At 48.5% G+C, this 18,633-nt stretch overlaps 1 protein-coding gene across 1 annotated transcript in view; it reads left to right on the plus strand.

The window, feature by feature from the left end:
• The window catches only part of Iqgap1 (IQ motif containing GTPase activating protein 1), an 89,606-nt gene extending 73,202 nt beyond the window's left edge, over positions 1-16,404 (plus strand). The window contains exons 27-38 of the mRNA XM_050154007.1: positions 603-743; positions 833-917; positions 2,172-2,404; positions 2,939-3,071; positions 4,804-4,906; positions 5,515-5,650; positions 6,125-6,212; positions 8,115-8,327; positions 8,822-8,988; positions 9,152-9,274; positions 11,998-12,106; positions 13,843-16,404. Coding sequence (XP_050009964.1) covers positions 603-743; positions 833-917; positions 2,172-2,404; positions 2,939-3,071; positions 4,804-4,906; positions 5,515-5,650; positions 6,125-6,212; positions 8,115-8,327; positions 8,822-8,988; positions 9,152-9,274; positions 11,998-12,106; positions 13,843-13,956 — 1,645 coding nt within the window. The 3' untranslated portion in view covers positions 13,957-16,404. The remainder of the gene's footprint in view (positions 1-602; positions 744-832; positions 918-2,171; positions 2,405-2,938; positions 3,072-4,803; positions 4,907-5,514; positions 5,651-6,124; positions 6,213-8,114; positions 8,328-8,821; positions 8,989-9,151; positions 9,275-11,997; positions 12,107-13,842) is intronic.
• Positions 16,405-18,633: the final 2,229 nt, after the last annotated feature.

Below are 18,633 nucleotides of genomic sequence, written 5' to 3' on the forward strand. Positions count from 1 at the left end.
GGGCTCTGGGGTCAAACTGGGGTCTCCAGGCTTGTGTGACAAGCACTTTCACGCTCCGAGGCATCTCACTTCTCCAGGACCTTTAACTTTTAGTGGCTACTTCTGGCTTCTTAGCAAGTCCAGACTTAGCAGTTCGTATGGAACAGGACCCGACCGCCTTTCTCTTCCTTCTGTTCTTCCCTGCTAGAAGACCCTTCTCTATTTGCTTGAGCCGAGGTGTCTGTCGTTGGGGCTGGGAGCTTCCTCTGTATAAGCACTGTTTTACTTCATTGTGGGGATCAGCGCAGGGCCTTGGGTAAGCTAGGTAGGCGTGGTCTCGCTGAGCTGACCTCGAGCCCTACGGCGTGTCTATGGTTACCGCTTGCACGCCAGTGCTGCCATGAGAGGGACCCCAGAGATGTGATGTCTTCAGTCGGTGCTTAAGTCAGGCCTGTCACGTAAGACATCCAGTCACAGCTGACAACCCAAGTTCAGATTTCGGCCCTAGCTTTACCAGCTCTGTGTAGAGGCGCTTCAGTCAGCAAACTTTCCGGGTTTTCCTGCCTTGAGAGTTATTCTGGGGGTTGGTCTAACATTGCCGGGGGTCATTTCTGTTTTCTCAGCAAACTGCCCTACGATGTGACTCCTGAGCAAGCTTTGTCTCATGAAGAAGTGAAGACCAGGCTAGACAACTCCATCAGGAACATGAGGGCCGTGACAGACAAATTCCTCTCAGCCATCATCAGCTCTGTGGACAAGATCCCGTGAGTGCCGTCGGTCATGACCCCAGATCAGTCCTGGCATTGATGATGTACTCTGTGGCCCTGACGGCACTCTGTTTTGTCCCCCACAGTTACGGGATGCGCTTCATTGCCAAAGTGCTGAAGGACTCGCTGCACGAGAAGTTCCCTGACGCTGGCGAGGACGAGCTGCTGAAGGTGAGGATCTGAAGGCTGCCTGGGTCCCTGCCCTTCTCGTAGCCTCTAGAGACAGGTTAGAAACCCAGCTCTGACCACAGAGCTGCAGCAAGTGCCTGAGCAGCGAGCGCCATTCCTACTGCAGCTCGTCCTTGACTGTGAGCCTCAAAACCAGCTGTAACTAGAAGGCGATAACCCTAATCCAATAGTTTCTGCTCATCTGAGAGACTCACAATGTCCACTAAGTATAGGAAGTTGGATTTTTTCCCGAGTCCTCTTTTCTCTGAAGCACTGCTCCCTCTCCTGGTGGCCAGGCGAATAGCGGCAAGCGCAGTTCCTCTGCTCCGCCCAGGCTTCGCTGCTGACTGTCCTTACTCGGCTGTACTCTTTCTAGTTGTCTTTTTATTTTTTTAATCTGAACGCTCTTCTCTTCTCTCTCCTAGTTCTGTGCTTTCCTACAGTGAGGCCTCGGTTCTAGACTTTCTGTTCAGGTGAATTAATTTTACTTTTTTCTGGAACTCTAGGGGAGATGCCGTGATTGTCCTTGAGCTCTCCTGGGGAGATGTGTGTTGAGTGAACCCCACTTCAGAGGCATGAACGTGGCCTTTGCAGTCTGCAGCATGCGGATGGTGGGGTCGGGCAGATGGCATTGTGCTAAATAGGTCATCTTAAGGGTTAACTCTCGCTGTGCCCCACAGCTTCATAGAAGCCCACCCATGAAAACCAAAGTGCAGGTGGACGGCAGCAGCCTTGGCTGCTACTGTCACGTGAACACAGGGCGTCCTGACATGTTGGATCACACAGTTTAAATGTCACTTGTACATTCTGAATTCATTCTTTTCTTTTTTCCTTTTTTTTTTTTTTTTTTTTTTGGTATTATTGGAGACAGGGTTTCTCTGTAGCTTTGGAGCCTGTCCTGGAACTAGCTCTTGTAGACCAGGCTGGCCTCAAACTCACAGAGATCTGCCTGTCTCTGCCTCCCAGAGTGCTGGGATTAAAGGCATGCGCCACCGCCCAGCTCAGAATCCATTCTTTCATTGATCCCTCATAGTAGTATTTCGGGGTTTTTTTTTAATCCCCTACAGCCCCAGAACTATTTATTTACTTATTTCAAGTTCCAGGTCTTGAGGGAAGGCTATGTGCATGCATGCATGTCGGTGTGTCTTCTGTGTTTGCCTTTTCCTCGCAGGACTGCATTTTCTCATGTCCATTGCTAGCACAGTCCCGCGTGGCTTCCTCTGCAGTGTGGTGTTTACGCCAGTGCTTCTGTTTCAGATCATTGGAAACTTGCTCTACTACCGATACATGAACCCGGCTATCGTGGCTCCTGATGCCTTTGACATCATTGACCTGTCGGCCGGGGGCCAGCTCACCACAGACCAGCGCAGGAATCTGGGCTCCATCGCAAAGATGCTCCAGCACGCGGCTTCCAACAAGATGTTCCTGGGCGACAATGCGCACCTAAGCATCATTAATGAGTATCTTTCCCAGTCCTACCAGAAGTTCAGGTACGGGCAGAGCAGATGGTGCATACCTAACCATTTATGATACTTCTGCCTGTTTGGTGTAAGGGGGATGTTGACCTCACAAATGAATCGAGAGATGTTCCACTCTTCTCGAGAAGTTTTGCATTTCTCTGTTGTTGTTGTGTTTTTTTTTTTTTTTTTTTTTGGTTTTTTGTTTTGTTTTGTTTTCAAGATAGAATTTTTCTCTGTAGGCCTAGCTATCCTGGAACTCACTCTGCAGGCCAGGCTGGTCTCAGGTTCCGAGATCCATCTACCTCTGCCTCCCGAGTGCAGGGACTGACGGTGTATCCCACCACCTCCTGGTAGTTGAGTGATTCTTGTGGGTGAAGTAAAACTAACCACTAAAAGAACCGACTATCCCAGGGCTGCCAGGCAGGAATTGAACAGCAAACATGAGGCCATTTTTCTAGAATGTTGTTGTCTTGGCTGCTTAGTATCTTTAACATGTGCTGGAAAGGTCTGAGTGCCCTCTCCACAGCTTCCATGCCAATGCCTCTTGCTGCTGCTTCTTTTCAGACGGTTTTTCCAAAGTGCTTGCGATGTCCCAGAGCTGCAGGATAAATTTAACGTGGATGAGTATTCTGATCTGGTCACCCTCACCAAGCCGGTCATCTACATTTCCATTGGCGAAATCATCAACACCCACACCGTAAGTGTTCCCCTTAATGACGTCACTTCATCACACCGCCCTCATTACCTTCCCTGGCACCTGTCTCCTCGCTGATGGCCAGGCATCTCATTTTGCTGTGATCTTGTTTTGTTTTGTTTCCAAGACGGGATTTCTCTGTGCCCTGGCTGGCCTAGAACTCGCTCTGTAGGCTAGGCTGGTCTCGAACTCACAGAGATCGGCCTGCCTCTGCCTCCTGAGTGTTGGGATTAAAGGCACCACCACCACCTGTACCCTATTGTGATCTTAATTGACCACAGCTCCTTGTAGTTTCTGATCCTTTTCTACTGCTGCTCTTTGTGGTGCTGGGAATGAAATCCAGAGCCTAAGTGTACTAGGTGCTCTGTCCCTGAGCTACCACCCTCTGTCTGCGCTTCATACTGCAAATACCCGCTGTCCTGCCAATTAGCCCTAAGCCACATGCATCAGGATCTCCATGCTGACATTGCAAAGTGATGTTTGCAGCTGTATGACAGTGTCTTGACCCAGCATCCCTAGGCATGGATTCCAAAAAGTGCACCGTGAGCGCAGACTCAGTGGCTTGGTGAAATGCTCTCTTTTATACCAGCCATCTGACTCACTCCTCTCACACAACCTAAAACATCAGCTTCTGTCCCTCTGTGATTGTGGACTTTTCCTTTCGGAAGCTCCCTAATTATACAGGTTTTTCTTTTTTTTTTTTCTTTTTTCTTTTTTTTGGTTTTCGAGACAGGGTTTCTCTGTGGCTTTGGAGCCTGTTCTGGAACTAGCTCTGTAGACCAGGCTGGCCTCCAACTCACAGAAATCTGCCTGCCTCTGCCTCCCTAGTGCTGGGATTAAAGGCGTGCACCACCACCGCCCAGCTACAGGTTTTTCAAACACAATTTTCTTCTTCCTTTGTACGTCAAGAAGAACAAATGAGTGGTGGCGCACGCCTTTAATCCCAGCACTAGGGAGGCAGAGGCAGGTGGGTCTCTGTGAGTTCGAGACCAGCTTGGTTTACAGAGCGAGTTCCATGACAGACTCCAAAGCTACAGAGAAAAATCCTGTCTTAAGAAAGAAAGAAAGAAAGAAAGAAAGAAAGAAAGAAAGAAAGAAAGAAAGAAGAAAAAGAGAAAAGAGAGAGAGAGAAGAAAGACAAAAGAAAAAGAGAGAGAAAGAGCTACATGAAGACACATGTAAAATGTTGCTGGAGTTTCCGATGCTGTCCTCTCTGAAGACATTACCTGGGATAGTAGCTTGCATGAGACCTCATTGCGTGGCACTAAGATAATATTAGTGTGAATCTGGATGCTTCTTTTTTGAATAAAAAGATACTGTACATTGGCAGAGTTTAAAACCCAGCATTGGGAAACAATAACAAAAAACAACCAAAACAAGCTATGTCCCTAGGACCCTGAGCAAATCTCAGTGTGTCGTCACATTGGTGCTTATCAGACACAGCCATGAATTTAGTCTGTGTCCTGTGACTTTCTTACACAGGAGCGTTTGAATCTGTTATGGCCAGGAGGTAAAAAGGGGCCCAGGGCAGGGTTTCCCGGTCTTTCACAGTGGACGCTGTTCCATGAAGTTCAGTGCTGCTTTGTCCCTCATGCTGTTCAGTAGGTGACCTTGCTTGTCCCCTGGCCATGGTGGTTTTGTTGTTCGGCCTCTTTTGTGGAGCTCTCTGTTGGGCCATGCCAGTGGGGACGGAGGGTTGAGGGTGAACGTGGGGTCAACCACTGGGTCTTTGCAGCTCCTGTTGGACCATCAGGATGCCATTGCTCCAGAGCACAATGACCCCATCCACGAACTGCTGGACGACCTTGGCGAGGTGCCCACCATCGAGTCCCTCATAGGTAATGTTCTTCATTCGCTACTGAAAGATGAGCGGGAGCGCGTCGGGATTAATGTCATTGCCTCTGATTTTGCACTGTATCGAATTCTAGATACCCTGTGGGAGACAAAACCAACGTAGGCCCCCACCTCTGAGTAGCTGAGTCCAGTGAAGCAGATGCTTTCAAATACAAAGACAAAAATAATCATTATATAATTAGAACGTCTAAGTCCTAGAAAGGAAAGGCTATTTTGAGGAAGAATTTCAAGGTTACATTGCTGAAATTTTTTGAGAGGAGGAGTCTCACTTTGTGGTCCTCTCTGGATTGGAACTCACTAAAAGACCAGGCTGGCTTCACACTCTCTCGGCCTCCTGAAGGCTGGGACTGGAGGTGTGCACCACCGTGCCCAGTGAAATGACTTTTTACGCATTTATGAAGTTACTGTATTACAGACCCTTTTGCTTAACCATTTGGCATATCTCCCTTCACTCCTCAGTAAAAACTGCGTGCCACACTTGAGTGCACCTTCGTCAAGAGTCCTAGTGACACGCATGGTGTTTATTTGTACTGTTTTCCTTCCAACATGTCTTTTTGTTACATTGACTCTCTCTACACTTCCAAAACTACAGGGGAAAGTTGTGGCAATCTAAATGACCCCAACAAAGAGGCACTGGCTAAGACAGAAGTGTCTCTCACGTTGACCAACAAGTTTGACGTACCTGGTGACGAGAATGCGGAGATGGACGCTCGGACCATCTTACTGAAGTGAGTACTAGAAGGGAGGAGGAAGTGGCTTGGAACCCAGTTCACCTGCAGCACCATCCTGGCCTCCCAGCACTCACCTGCCCATCACAGCACTCACCGCCCTGCACTGTGCTTGGCACGGGGCTTGGAAACCCTCCCTGTACCACCTGTTGTAGCTCCTTGCTCCCTGTGCCAGTAACTGCTGCCCCTGTGGGTGCTGTAGCAAGGCGTTGTGGTGGTGACGGTGCTTCAGCTACTGCTTAGATCCAGTGACAAGGAGGTGGCACACACAGCCATGTTAAAACTAATTCCCATCTCGCTGGGCAGTGGTGGCGCATGCCCTTAATCCCAGTACTTAGGAGACAGAGGCAGGTGGATTTTTGTGAGTTTGAGGCCAGCCTGGTCTATAAGAGCTAGTTCCAGGATAGGCTCCAAAGCTACAGAGAGACCCTGTCTCCACAAATAAAACAAAACAAAATTCCTATCTCATTGCAGCACAAAACGTTTAATTGTGGATGTCATCCGGTTCCAGCCAGGAGACACCCTGACTGAGATCCTAGAGACACCGGCCACCAGTGAACAGGTACACGAAAGTTTCATTCTTGTCCCTCCTAAACTGGGTAAGATCTTCTATGGTAGGAGCATCCCTGGATGGGGGATAGGAGTACAGGGAAGGGATGGGACTCTAAGGTGAGCATGGATCTAACTTTGGGACAGTAATAATTAGGGCTCATCTCACTAAGAAAGTTGGTGGCTTCTGAATCCAGAAAGTGTTCATCGGACATGAAACGCCCTTTCCCTTATTAGCAGACGAGAGAAACGGAGAGGAAGGAGAGGGGGATGGACAAGAACTTAATCCGGGGCAGAGCAGTCTGTCTAGGAATTGAACGCCTGTTTTATAGCTGTAATTGCATGGATACCTTGGTCATGTCTGTAAAAGTGCAGGATGTGGCTCCACACTTAAAGACCAGTTAGGAAAATTGTAATACATACATCTGAAACCATAAGACCCTTTGAAATTAACTATAGTATCAATTATAAAAATGCCAGGAGGGGGCAGGTGGTGGTGGCGCACGCTGTTAATCCCAGTATTCGGGAGGCAGAGGCAGGTGGATCTTTGAATTCTAGGCCAGCCTGTCCTACAGAGTGAGTTCTAGAACAGCCAGGACTGTTACATAGAGAAACCCTATCTCAATAAACAAAACAAACCACAAAAAATGCCAGAGGGCTGGAGAGTAGGCTCAGCAGGTAGGAGCACTAACTGTTCTTCCAGAGGGAGGACCTGGGTTCAATTCCCAGCATCCACATAGCAGCTTGAAACTGTCTGTAACTCAAGATCTGAGACCCTCACACAGACACACATGCAGGCAGAACACCAATGCACATAAAATAAAAGTTAAAAACAAACAACCCAGAACTTGCTGGATATGGTGGACAGGCTTTGATCTCAGCAAAGATTTCTGTGAATTCAAGGCCAGCATGGTCTACATTGCTAGTTCCAGGCCACCCAGGGCTACACAGTTAGACTCTATCTCAAACCAAACAAAACAACAAAACCCCAGAGTTTTCAAGGTGGCGGCCAATGAGGAACAGAATGTCAGGAAGCCAAGACACAAGCAGCGGAGCCCAAGCCACACTGAGGATTGACTGTGAGGGGAAACAAGAAAATCCACAGGAACACTGGGGTCAACGAGGGAGGAACACAGTGAATCCAGGGTGAAGATGGGGAGGGGGTTGCTAGAAAAACAATTCTGAGGGTGGAGTTATCTAGAACTCCAGAGCTCAGACTGGGTGAGGAGGTGGTGATGACAGCCGTGGGTGCCAAGGTCAGAAAAGACTGACAATGTTAAAGAGGGATCTAGTGGGCCTGGAAGTACTCCATATTATCCTAGCTCCATAGGAGGGTAAGACAGGAAGATTACCAAATTCAAGACCAGCCTGGGCTAGCTGGCAAGTAGCCTAGTCTCAGTGTTTTGTTTTGTTTCAAGGGAAAGGGTAAGAAAGCATGGCAGAGTGTAAGGAAGATTTCCCTGATACGACACCATGCTTGTTTGCAGTGTGCTTGAGAGCAGAGGGCAGGAGCCTGCTTCAGCTCAGGCAGCGAGTCGGGCAATTGGCAAGATTTCGCCGGGCACTGCTGTTGCGTTCATTTGTGTAGTTATATTGAGCCACATTTTGAATAAAATAACAGTGACTTCAACATCCCAAATCAAGCTAGGAAAAGAGAACAGATTTCATGGCTCACGGAATCTAGTTTCCTGATTACACCTAGTGTCAAGGAAGCCAAGCATCCAGACTCAAAGCTGTACTCTGCTAGGCAGAATGAGAGATTTCACCTTGATGCTGTTCCTTGTTTGGCATTTAGTAGAGGGAGGGAGTTTGCGGTGAGTGTGAGAACTCTGCATCTGAGCCCAGATTTGCTAGAGGGGTCCAAGTTTAGGGCTGCTATGGTGAACTTATCCAGTGTTCTTGTTTGCATCTGTAGGAAGCTGAGCATCAGAGGGCCATGCAGAGACGCGCTATCCGGGACGCCAAAACCCCTGACAAGATGAAGAAGTCTAAACCCATGAAAGAGGACAACAACCTCAGCCTTCAGGAGAAGAAGGAGAAAATTCAGACTGGCCTAAAGAAGCTAACGGAACTCGGGACCGTGGACCCAAAGAACAAATACCAGGAACTCATCAACGACATTGCCAAGGTACTGCATGCGGGGACAGTGGTGGCCCAGCCTTGTTTACGGTCAGTACTTCAGGAGCTCGTGAACAGACAGTAGCCACTCAGGCCGCGCAGCACAGCTCATATGCAGGCCTTTCCCACAATAGCTACGGAATATATACACTTGATTTGTGTGAATCTCCCCAAGCCAGGGCCCGGAGTTCTAATTTCACTGAGGTAATGCTGTCTGCACCTACGAACTTGGTTCCTTTTCTTCCCTCTCAGGACAACATGTTTCTGAGGCTTAGACCAGCTTTGTAAGTAAGGTCGAAAAACACAAAATCCTGAGCACACAGCTCCCTGTTGCCAGAGGATACAGGCAGATGAGATCTGGATTTCATTTAAGTTGTGAAAGCTGGTCGCTGCCTGCTAAGAACGGTTGATATGTTTGAGTTCAGCCCAGCTGGGTTGTAGAGTTCGTGAAGGGTGCTGGTTCAAGAGGCACGGTCTCCCTAACTTTCATTGATTGTGCCCCAGGATATCCGGAATCAGCGGAGGTACAGGCAGAGGAGGAAAGCCGAGCTGGTGAAGCTGCAGCAGACGTATGCAGCTCTGAACTCTAAGGCTACCTTCTATGGAGAGCAGGTGGATTACTACAAGAGCTACATCAAAACCTGCTTGGATAACTTGGCCAGCAAGGGCAAGTGAGTCTCTGTTTGAAGTCATTCCCGGGGTTGTTGGAGGGGTGGGAAGAAGTAGAAGCCACTTCTAGAGTGCAGTGAAAGAGTCTGGCCTCACTTCCATGATGTCTGAGACTTGTAGTGGATTACTAAGTCCTCATAATGTCGTCTCTATTTCCCTTCACAGGGTCTCCAAAAAGCCTAGGGAAATGAAAGGCAAGAAAAGCAAAAAGATTTCCCTGAAATACACAGCAGCAAGGCTACATGAAAAGGGAGTCCTTCTGGAAATTGAGGACCTCCAAGCAAATCAGTGAGTGTTTCCTGCTTCTGTGCATGTGTATGTGCTGGTGTGTGCTGGTGTGTGTGTGTGTGTGTGTGCGCTTGTGAGCGAGCATGGAGGCCTGTCAGTGTCAGGTGGCCTCTTCCTGTTCACCCTCACCCTTATTTTCGGAGGCTCAGACCTTCACTGAGTCTGGAGCACATCAGTCCTGCTGGGCTGCTGGCTAGAAAACCCCTGGGCTCCGCCTGTGTCCACCGCCCTCATTCCCAGTGCTGTGCTTACAGGGATGCACTGCTGTGCCCAGAGCCTTATTTTACATGGATGTTGGGGATCTGAACTGAGGTCCTCATGCTGGGGAGTAGCATTTTCCTGTGGAGCCGTTTCTTCCCGGAATATTTCCATTTCAACTTTGTTTTAGAAACTTTTTTTTAAATTTGAATTCATCCTGTTGTTATCTTATTATTCTTATTCTCTTTCTAGGTGGCTCTTTTATATATGTTTTTAATGTGCAGAGCTAGGTTTTACAAACAGTTCATTAGCCTGGCAATAAGAAGAGAATGCATTTTTAAATTATGTTTATTTTACCTGTGTGCACACACATACACCACAGTGTATACATGGAGGTAAGATGACGGCTTGCAGGAGCCGGTTGTCTCCTTCTACCACGTGGGTCCCAGGGACAGAACTCTAGCAGTCAAGCTTGAAGACAGGCACCTTCACTCCTCAGAAGTCTGCCACCTGAGAATGAATTTCTTTTTCCCATTTATCCCAGGCATTGACACCGGCATGTGTACATGCCCATCATAATCTCTCATCTTAGAATCAGGAAGCCGTTCCCTCATTTTCCGTGTCTGATCAAGATATACTGTCTTACTTCCCATTCTACTGCTGTGACAAAACACAGTGACCTCAGCAACTTAGAAAAGGCAGCATTGGGGGCTGGAGAGATGGCTCAGAGGTTAAGAGCATTGCCTGCTCTTCCAAAAGTCCTGAGTTCAATTCCCAGCAACCACATGGTGGCTCATAACCATCTGTAATAGGGTCTGGTGCCCTCTTCTGGCCTGCAGGCATACACACAGACAGAATATTGTATACATAATAAATAAATAAATATTTTTAAAAAAAGAAAAGGCAGCATTGCTCTCAGAGTCAGCCCATGATCATGGTGGCAGGGACACCGGCAGCAGGCAGGCGGGCACAGCACCGGTGCAGTAACAGAAAAGTCACCTCTGATCCACAAAGTAGAAAGCAGACACAGAGAGAGCAAGGCTAGGCCTGGTGTGGGCTTCTGACACTCAAAGCCAGTGGCACACCTCCTCCAACAAGGCCACGCCTAATCCAATAAGGCCGCACCTCCTAATCCTTCCCAAACCATTCGGTCTACTGGGGCCCAACATTCAAACATGAGCCTCATTGAAACCACCATGCGTGCCCTCACAAAGCATTTACTTGGTTCCACATAGGGAGCAGCTGCATCCTTCCCGGAAGCCCGACTTGCTTTGCCCCAGGTCAAAATAGTTCAGGTCTCTGACCCAGTGTCCTCTGGCAGCCCTGGCATTTTAAAAACGATTACAAAAACAAGCAACATAGAGTTCACGTTGTAACCATTTTCAAGGATGTAGTTCAGGGTTCGGGTTGCTAGGTTTTCATCTGGCATGTTCCCTCCCTGTGTTCCCCTCTGGCCAGCCTCGGGGCCCTGCCATGCTCCTCATGGTCTGCACGTGACTCCGTTAGTTACCTCACAGTCATGAAGCCGTGCACTTCTTAGCTTTTGTGACTGGCTTGGACATTCACTTAGCATGATGTCCTAGAGATTTAACCACATGACAGGATTTCCTTCATTTTTAATTTTAAGGCTGAATGATATTCCATTGTCTGTACCACATTTTGTTTCTCATTCATGCACGGATAGACAGGCACTGTTTCCGCTTCTAAGCTATTGCGAGAGCCAGGTCTTCCGGCGTATGCCCAGAAGTGGGGGGAGGACCATGTGGTTCCTCACATTTTGACTTTCTGAGCACAGATTCTGTGGGTGCTCTTTTATCCTTGGTGTCCTCTTGCGCACCTGGGTGGCTCTCTGTTGTGTTTCCATGACCTGGAAGTGTGGGGTGATGCACTTTGTTCTCTTGGGGAACAGCGTAACCCTACTTGTTGCTGGTACTGTGAAGCTTCCTGTCCTGGGGCAGCATGTACTTGGCACGCTTAAGTGTGCACATGTGCTCTGTCCACCAGAGCCTCTGCTTCTCGCCGACTCTCTCTGCTCTACCCAGTCAGCTCTCCCCAGCCTCAGACGTCTGTGCAATCGCTCTCCTCCCTCAGCTCCCAAGACAGGGTTCTCTCTGTAGCCTGGCTGTCCTGGAACTCACTCTGTAGACCAGGCTGGCCCTGAACTCAGAGATCTGTCTGCCTCTGCCTCTTCCTCCTGAGTGCTAGGATTATAGGTGTGAGCCACCACATATTGCTCCTTTATCTCCTTTTATGACTAACTTTCTATGGTAGCTTCAGGGAAGAGCCCCTGGCATCATCGCTTTGGGTCGGTGTGGCATTCCCTGTGGTCCTCTTTGAGCAGAATGCAAATGCTTCTTGGAAGAAGAGACCATTCCTCTCTCCCAGAGGGCATGGGAGGATGTCCTGCCCATGGTTCCTCCCCCGCAGGAGAACTCTGGTCCTGTACCCCGATGTCCCCTCCCCCACCTGAGAGTGTCATTACCTGAAAATGTGACGCTCACCCGTATGGTGTTGTGTTTCAACAGGTTTAAAAATGTTATCTTTGAAATCGGTCCAACAGAAGAAGTTGGAGACTTTGAAGTGAAAGCCAAGTTCATGGGAGTTCAAATGGAGACTTTCATGTTGCATTATCAGGTGGGTGCGCGCAGGCTTGGACCTGAAGCTCTCAGATGAAGTGTGCATTCCAGGCCAGGCTGTGTAGGGAAAGCCATCTTCAAAATCCAAAGCCAAAATCATCAGAAAACTGGGAGGGTTCATAAGCAGGGTCCTAGTTCTGTCGATTGGTTTATTGTTTTTGTGTGTGTGCCGCCTCATAGGCCTCCTAGTTCTGCTGATTGGTCTATTGTTTTTGCAGTGCTGGGAATCAAACCCAGGGCCTCCCACACGCTCTGGTGCCAGACTCTACTCCTCTGTGTCTTCTCCCTGCCCCGCTTCACACTGCTGTGTGGTCTGGCAGACAGGCGAATGCCTTCTGTGAGCACTCAGACTTCTGCACAGGCTGCTGTCTCCTCACACAATCGGCTGCCCTTCCTCTCCCCCTGCCTGCCTTCTGCCCCCATCGCACAGTGAGCACTTAGTGTGGCATGCCTTGCCTGTTGCCTCCCCTGCAGCCTTTTCCCCACAGCCTCCCTGGCGGCTCTTCCCCTTGCCTCAGCAGCCCAGAGAGGCAGCCTCTGTTGACGGTGTGAGCTGATTCATAGTTCCCTGCCAGCCCCAAAACTGTGAACTCTTAAAACAGTCTGTCTTAGTCATCTTCATTTCCTTCTCGGGAACCAGGAGTCTCTCCGGGCGTATTAATCCAGTAATTGTGAAGGCTTTCTTCACACACTGTTCCTAAGAACTGCTACACACAAGCCCTTACCCCGTGGGTCTCAGCGTCTGCTAAGGAAACACGCACCGATGCTCAGATTCATGAACTTGTCTGGTTCACAGGTGCATTTAGTTAGGTCAAGCAAAGAGGATGCACCATGGTCCCCAGCCTCGTGACACTGCTGTCCCTTCATGCCCTTTGACCCTGGCTTTCTCGTCACAGTCTCGCAAGTTTAGCAGTAGAGACCCTGACAGTGTGACGGAGGCCTTCAGGACAGCAGAGAGTGCTGAGAAAAAAGCCCGTGTCACGTCTGGACCACCCCAAAGCCAGCTCTTTTTGATGGCCATGCCACCCAACGCCCGTGAGCCTCAGCAGCTCATCCTTAAAGTTCAGATAATCATGCTTGAGAGGATTTTTGTGACGACTTGAAAAGATACTGTGTAATGCGCCTAAACGATGCCTCTCGCAGGCCGGGCATCCAATGAACATGTGATCCTCTTTGCAGAAGAAAACGTTTCTCATGCGGAGTAGAAGGCAGAGTCTGCACATCAGAGTACACATTCAGTATTCAGAGGCCCTGGGTTCAGTCTCCTAAACACAGGAGCCCAGCAGGTCATGGAGCTAGAGATGCAGCTCTCAGTTGGTAGAGTGCTTGTCTGGCACAGTGGCATATACCCATTGTCCAGACCTGGAGACGGTAGTTGGAGGGCAGCCTGTCCCAAGTAAGACTGTCTTAAAAGAATCTAGCGAGTCCTGATCCAGCCAGTCTCATTTTCAGCCACTAGCGTATTTCACCACGAATGTTTAGAATATTTTACTATAAATTTAATGATCCTCTAAGACCAAGTTAGCCTGCAGACCCCAGGCTAACCGGCCAGCACTCCCTGTTGCTCCAGCACGCGGGGTGACTGTATCTCTGCGCTGGGGCCTTTTCGTCTCATTCACTGCATCTCACACCTGGCACGTAAGGCCTGCCTCGCCCCTCCTGGCTCCTCCCTTCATGGGGCCCTTCCTTTTCTTGTTCCAGATTTGACTGTTAAAATGTTTCCTTTTCAAACAGGACTTGCTGCAGCTACAGTATGAAGGGGTTGCCGTCATGAAGTTATTTGACAGAGCTAAAGTAAACGTCAACCTCCTCATCTTCCTTCTCAACAAGAAGTTCTATGGGAAGTAACTGGTCCTTTGCTGCCAGCCCAAAGAATTCAAAAAGACAATGCCTTACCGCTGCCCTTCTAGGATCCTCCATTACTTCTTGGAAGCAAAGACCTGGTCCAGCGGTGCCTCCATCTCACACTCCTGAAGCCCCGTGTTTAAGTCCTATCCCTCCGACAGGATGTTCAGTGTCCTCTTTTAATAGTGAAGTTGTATTTCAGGCTTCAAATTACACCCCCGATCCCGCTTCCCTCATTTTCTTCCACCATGTAGGAAAGAGTGGAGCCCCGCCCAGTCCTATTCTGTTAGGGTCTCCTAGGTGGTGTGTATTTTACTTAGCCATAAGGATGGTGGGATTCAAGTTCTTACTTAGCAGTGAAAGCTGGCAGGTGAATAGCGCGTGCGCATCAGATTCACGGTGAAGGATGACCCATGCGAGCAATCAGTGGGTGAAGACTGTGACATCTTCCATTCCACAGCCCTTGTGGGCGGAGCTAATTCCAAGTCACCGGTCTCTGTTCATATAAAGCAGCTTCAGGAGAAAAAGAGCAGCTGCTTTTGGTTTTGAATTCGCCATTAAATCTGGGCAGCGCTCTTAGCATAGACCTTCCTGGTGAAGGAGAACCCCACAATCATAGCCGGCTGTTCAGAGACACTGAGCCAGCTGAGGCACCCGCTCGGAGCAGTGCACTGAGCTCCATTCAGGGACAGTGTCCACTTCCTCCCTCCCACACAGGGATGGCTTACCCTAGCCTGAAATGTAATGTTTTTTTTTTAAAACTATTTGTATTCCAAGAGTGCCTTACTAAAGTATAAATTTATTTCTTAAGATGTGAGCAATAGGAATCTTAAAGATTTGTAAAATGCTTTAGAATACCCTGAGAAAGGGGCGTTTCTTATTGGGTTATCTGTATATCTGAATTCCCGAAGCTTCTCTATGGCTACAGTAGGGTTTATATCTTAGCAACAGCAGCCAATCCATGTCATGTTGGGAGTCCACACCCATTTCCCACTCTCCTCTGCCGCCACGTTTGTGCTTTTATTCCCAGAACCCTGGACCCTCAGGCGCTGACTAACAAAGACTGTTCAGTTTCATGCATTGGAAACCTCTGCTCTTAGATTAAATGTCATAAACTTAAAAAAAATCTTTTTATCCAAAAAGATAGATAAATCATACTACTGAGCCTTCAATTTCTTCGATGTTTTGGTTCAGTAGTCTTGCATAAAGCATAAAACTTAAACTAATATTATTGAGTTTACTGATGTATATCAAAAGCCAATAAGCCATTTTAGTTAGTGACAAGATAGCCAGGTGGTGGCACACGCCCTTAACCCTAGCTCTTGGGAGGCAGAGGCAGGTGGATCTCTGAATTTGAGGTCAGCCTGATCTGCAGGTTCCAGGACAGCCAAGATGGTTACAAAGAGAAAGCCTGTCTCGCCCCCCACACACACACACACCGTGGTTAATTAGTGACAGATACGTAGCATGTTCCTCTTGCAAGTATAAACCTTGGAAAAGTGTTTTTCGGAGTCCGCATGGGCCTCCATGAGTGGGTACAGGTAGCGGTGGGTGCTGGGGAAGGGATCTGCCACCAGTGACCCTGTTTTCCATTAGGTTTTGGAACATAATTTTCTCAGAAAATACTGTCTTTAGGTTAAAGGAATATGCTCAAGCTGGTGTGGTTGTACATGCCTATAGTCCCAGTGCCCAGAGGCCGAGGCAGGAGGATCACTAAGTCAAAGCCAGCCTGGGCTACATAGCCATACCCTATTTCAGAGAGAGAGAGAGAAAAAAAAAAATAGAAGAGACGCTGTTATAACCAGCACCACCTCAAACAGGGCCTACAGGTGTGTCCAGTGTTCTTTTTTCTCTTCTTTCTCTCCCCCTTTTTTTTTTGAGACAGGAGACAGGGTCTCTAACTTTGGCTATACTGGAATTCTCTGCAAGCCAGGCTGCCCTAGAACTCACAGATATCCGCCTGCCTCTGCCTCCCAAGTGCCGTGATTAAAGGCATGAGCCGCCATGTCTGATTCCAAGTATGTTTTATTAAAAAGGATGCCCATCACGAACGTGGTCGCATCGGCCACCTCCAAGACAGTAACGAGTCCAGATGGCAGTGCCTTCTGGTGTCCCCGTACCTGGAAGGCTGCTGCTTCCCTGAATGCCCAGCTAAAACTGTGCCCCGCGCCCTCGGAGACCTTCCCATGGCTGCAGCGGAGCCCTGCTAGCAGTAAGCAGCACAGGTCACCCGCGAGCCTCGGCTTGGCACACCGGAGTCGTGCGCACGTGTGTTATTTATTAGCCGCCGTCTGTCTTGGCTCCCTCCGCCCCCTGACCTTCTCTCCGACCAGCCATCATGACATTTGCTATGAATTCACTTCCTCCCAAGAATTTGGACTGGCCGTCAGACTGTTGCTACATACAATTGCCTTTGTATCTCTGTATGGAATAAAAGGTCATTTGTCCCTGTTTGTGTTTATTTTTCTGTCATTGTTAGCAGTTCCTGTTAAACAGTGTTAGCTAGCGTAAGCTTAAACCACCACTCCCCTTTGTAGTTGCTTTTAAAAAGAACAAACCACGTCTGCCTTCGAACCACAGAATACCACTTTTAAATTATATTTATTTTGTGGGTATGAAGGTCAGAGCACAACTTGGGAGTTGGTTCTCTCCTCCCACTACGTGGGTCCCGGGGATGGAATTCAGGTTGTCCTGTTTGGTAGCAGGTGCCTTACCTCCTAAGCCGCCTCGCCAGCTCTTTGATTACTGACTTTTTTAAAAAAGAGTTCACACACACACAACTATATGTGTGTGTGTGTGCATGCTCTTTCTGCTTGTACACCTGCACTCCAGAAGAGGGCATCAGATCCCATTATAGATGGTTGTGAGCCACCATGTGGTTGCTGGGAATTGAATTCAGGATCTCTCGAAGAGCAACCAGTGTTCCTAATTGTGAGCCATCTCACCAGCCCCCAATTATGAACTATTTTAACAAGATGTTTAGCCTTTCAAAAGTGTATTATGCTTAAAGTAGCCTCAACATAAGATATGTAGCGAGGGACAGACTGTTGCCACTGAACTGTGATGGGCTAAAGCCTGAAGGTTTTTAAATGCCTTTTTATTTTATGAACAGCACACCAGGAACTAAGCACACATGGAGAGTGTGTTCCCTGGAGGCTCCTGGTATACGTAAGTCACCAGAAATGACTAGGGTGAGAGGGATATGGAAAAGGTAAATCAGTCAAATAAATAAATAAATGGGAACAGGGAATGATGCCAGAGACATCGTGGCACAAGTGTGGAGACCTGAGTTCAAATCCCCAGAAAGTCACATCAAAGTAGGCATAGTAGCACATACCTAATTCAGTGCTCCTGCAGTGAGATGGGAAGTGGGAACAGGAGAATCTCCAAAAGCTGGAGGGCTCATGAGCTTGGCACATGAGGCAGTAAAACAAGAAACCCCATGTCGAGGTGGAAGGCAAGGACCGACACCTAAGGTCCTCTGGCCTCTGCATGAGTACCAGGCAGTGCGCACCAATGCTCACACAACCTTACATAAGAATGCACGTCTCTAGTATCGTATATGTTTGTAAGCTAGGCAGATGTGCAAGAACAGTGGCAATGTGATAGAAACAATAGTTTAAGCGGCAAATTGGAATGCTTTGTGTGCTTGGCTGCAGTGACCCCCTCAGGAAGAATGTTGGGGTCAGAACATGGCTTCCCTGACCGGGGACTTTATGGAAGAAACCAACACAGGAAGAGCCACAGAATTCTCGTTCTGAAACACGTGGTGTCATCGGGCAGGCTGGTTATTGGAACATGAGACCTGTTAGCCTGTGTTCTACATTGTCCTGCAAAGAAGTCAAGGTACTAAAAGGGGACCCCTTAAATACAGAGAATTGGACAGCAATGCATGTTTTTATTCCTTGCAGTGACCTGACTAAAAACAACCATATAGAGAAAGGGTTTATTTTGGCTCATAGTTCCGGGGAGTGCAGTGCACCATGGCAGAGGGCATAGCAGCTGCGAGCGGCGTCGTTGGTGATGCCAACCAGGAAGGAGAGAAGGGAATGTCTGTTCAACTGGCTTTCTCCCTTCCTTTTGATTCTGGCCAGGACCAGAGCCTATGAAAAGGTCCCATCAGATCCCAGGGTGGGTCCTCTTAGTTAAATCTCTCTGGAGACTCGAAGATACACTTAGAGGGGTTGGAGAGATGGCCTAGCACCAAAGATAGCTTGCTGCTCTTGCAAAGGACCAGGGTTCAGTTCCCAGTACCCTCATGATGGCTCACAACCAGCTGTAGCTCCAGTTCCAGAGGATCCAGCGCCCTCTTCTGGCCTCACAGGCACCAGGCGCTCATGTGGTAAGCAGACACAGATGCAAAACACACACACAGAAAACAAAGGGAAAAAGACACTCGGAGCTGTGTTTCCTGGGTGATTCCAAACCCAGTCAAACTGACAAGATTAACCACAGGCAAAAATCCAATAAAGTTGCCAGGGAACTGACTCAGGCAAAATGAAGGTCATCCTCAGCTTATGGCCATTCCAGAAACGCTGGAGGTGACTCCCACCCCCATTTAACCCTAAAAATATTTTAGGAAACCTTATATCTTCTTCCACACATTTGACTTCAAGTTTGACAAGTCGTTTGTTTTTGTCAGTTGGTTTGGGGTGGTCTCAGTAGGACATTAGCATCAGA

Source organism: Alexandromys fortis, unplaced genomic scaffold, assembly GCF_014885135.2.
Source record: "Alexandromys fortis isolate MF-2015 unplaced genomic scaffold, M_Fortis_MF-2015_v1.1 scaffold_86, whole genome shotgun sequence".
NCBI lineage: Eukaryota > Metazoa > Chordata > Mammalia > Rodentia > Cricetidae > Alexandromys > Alexandromys fortis.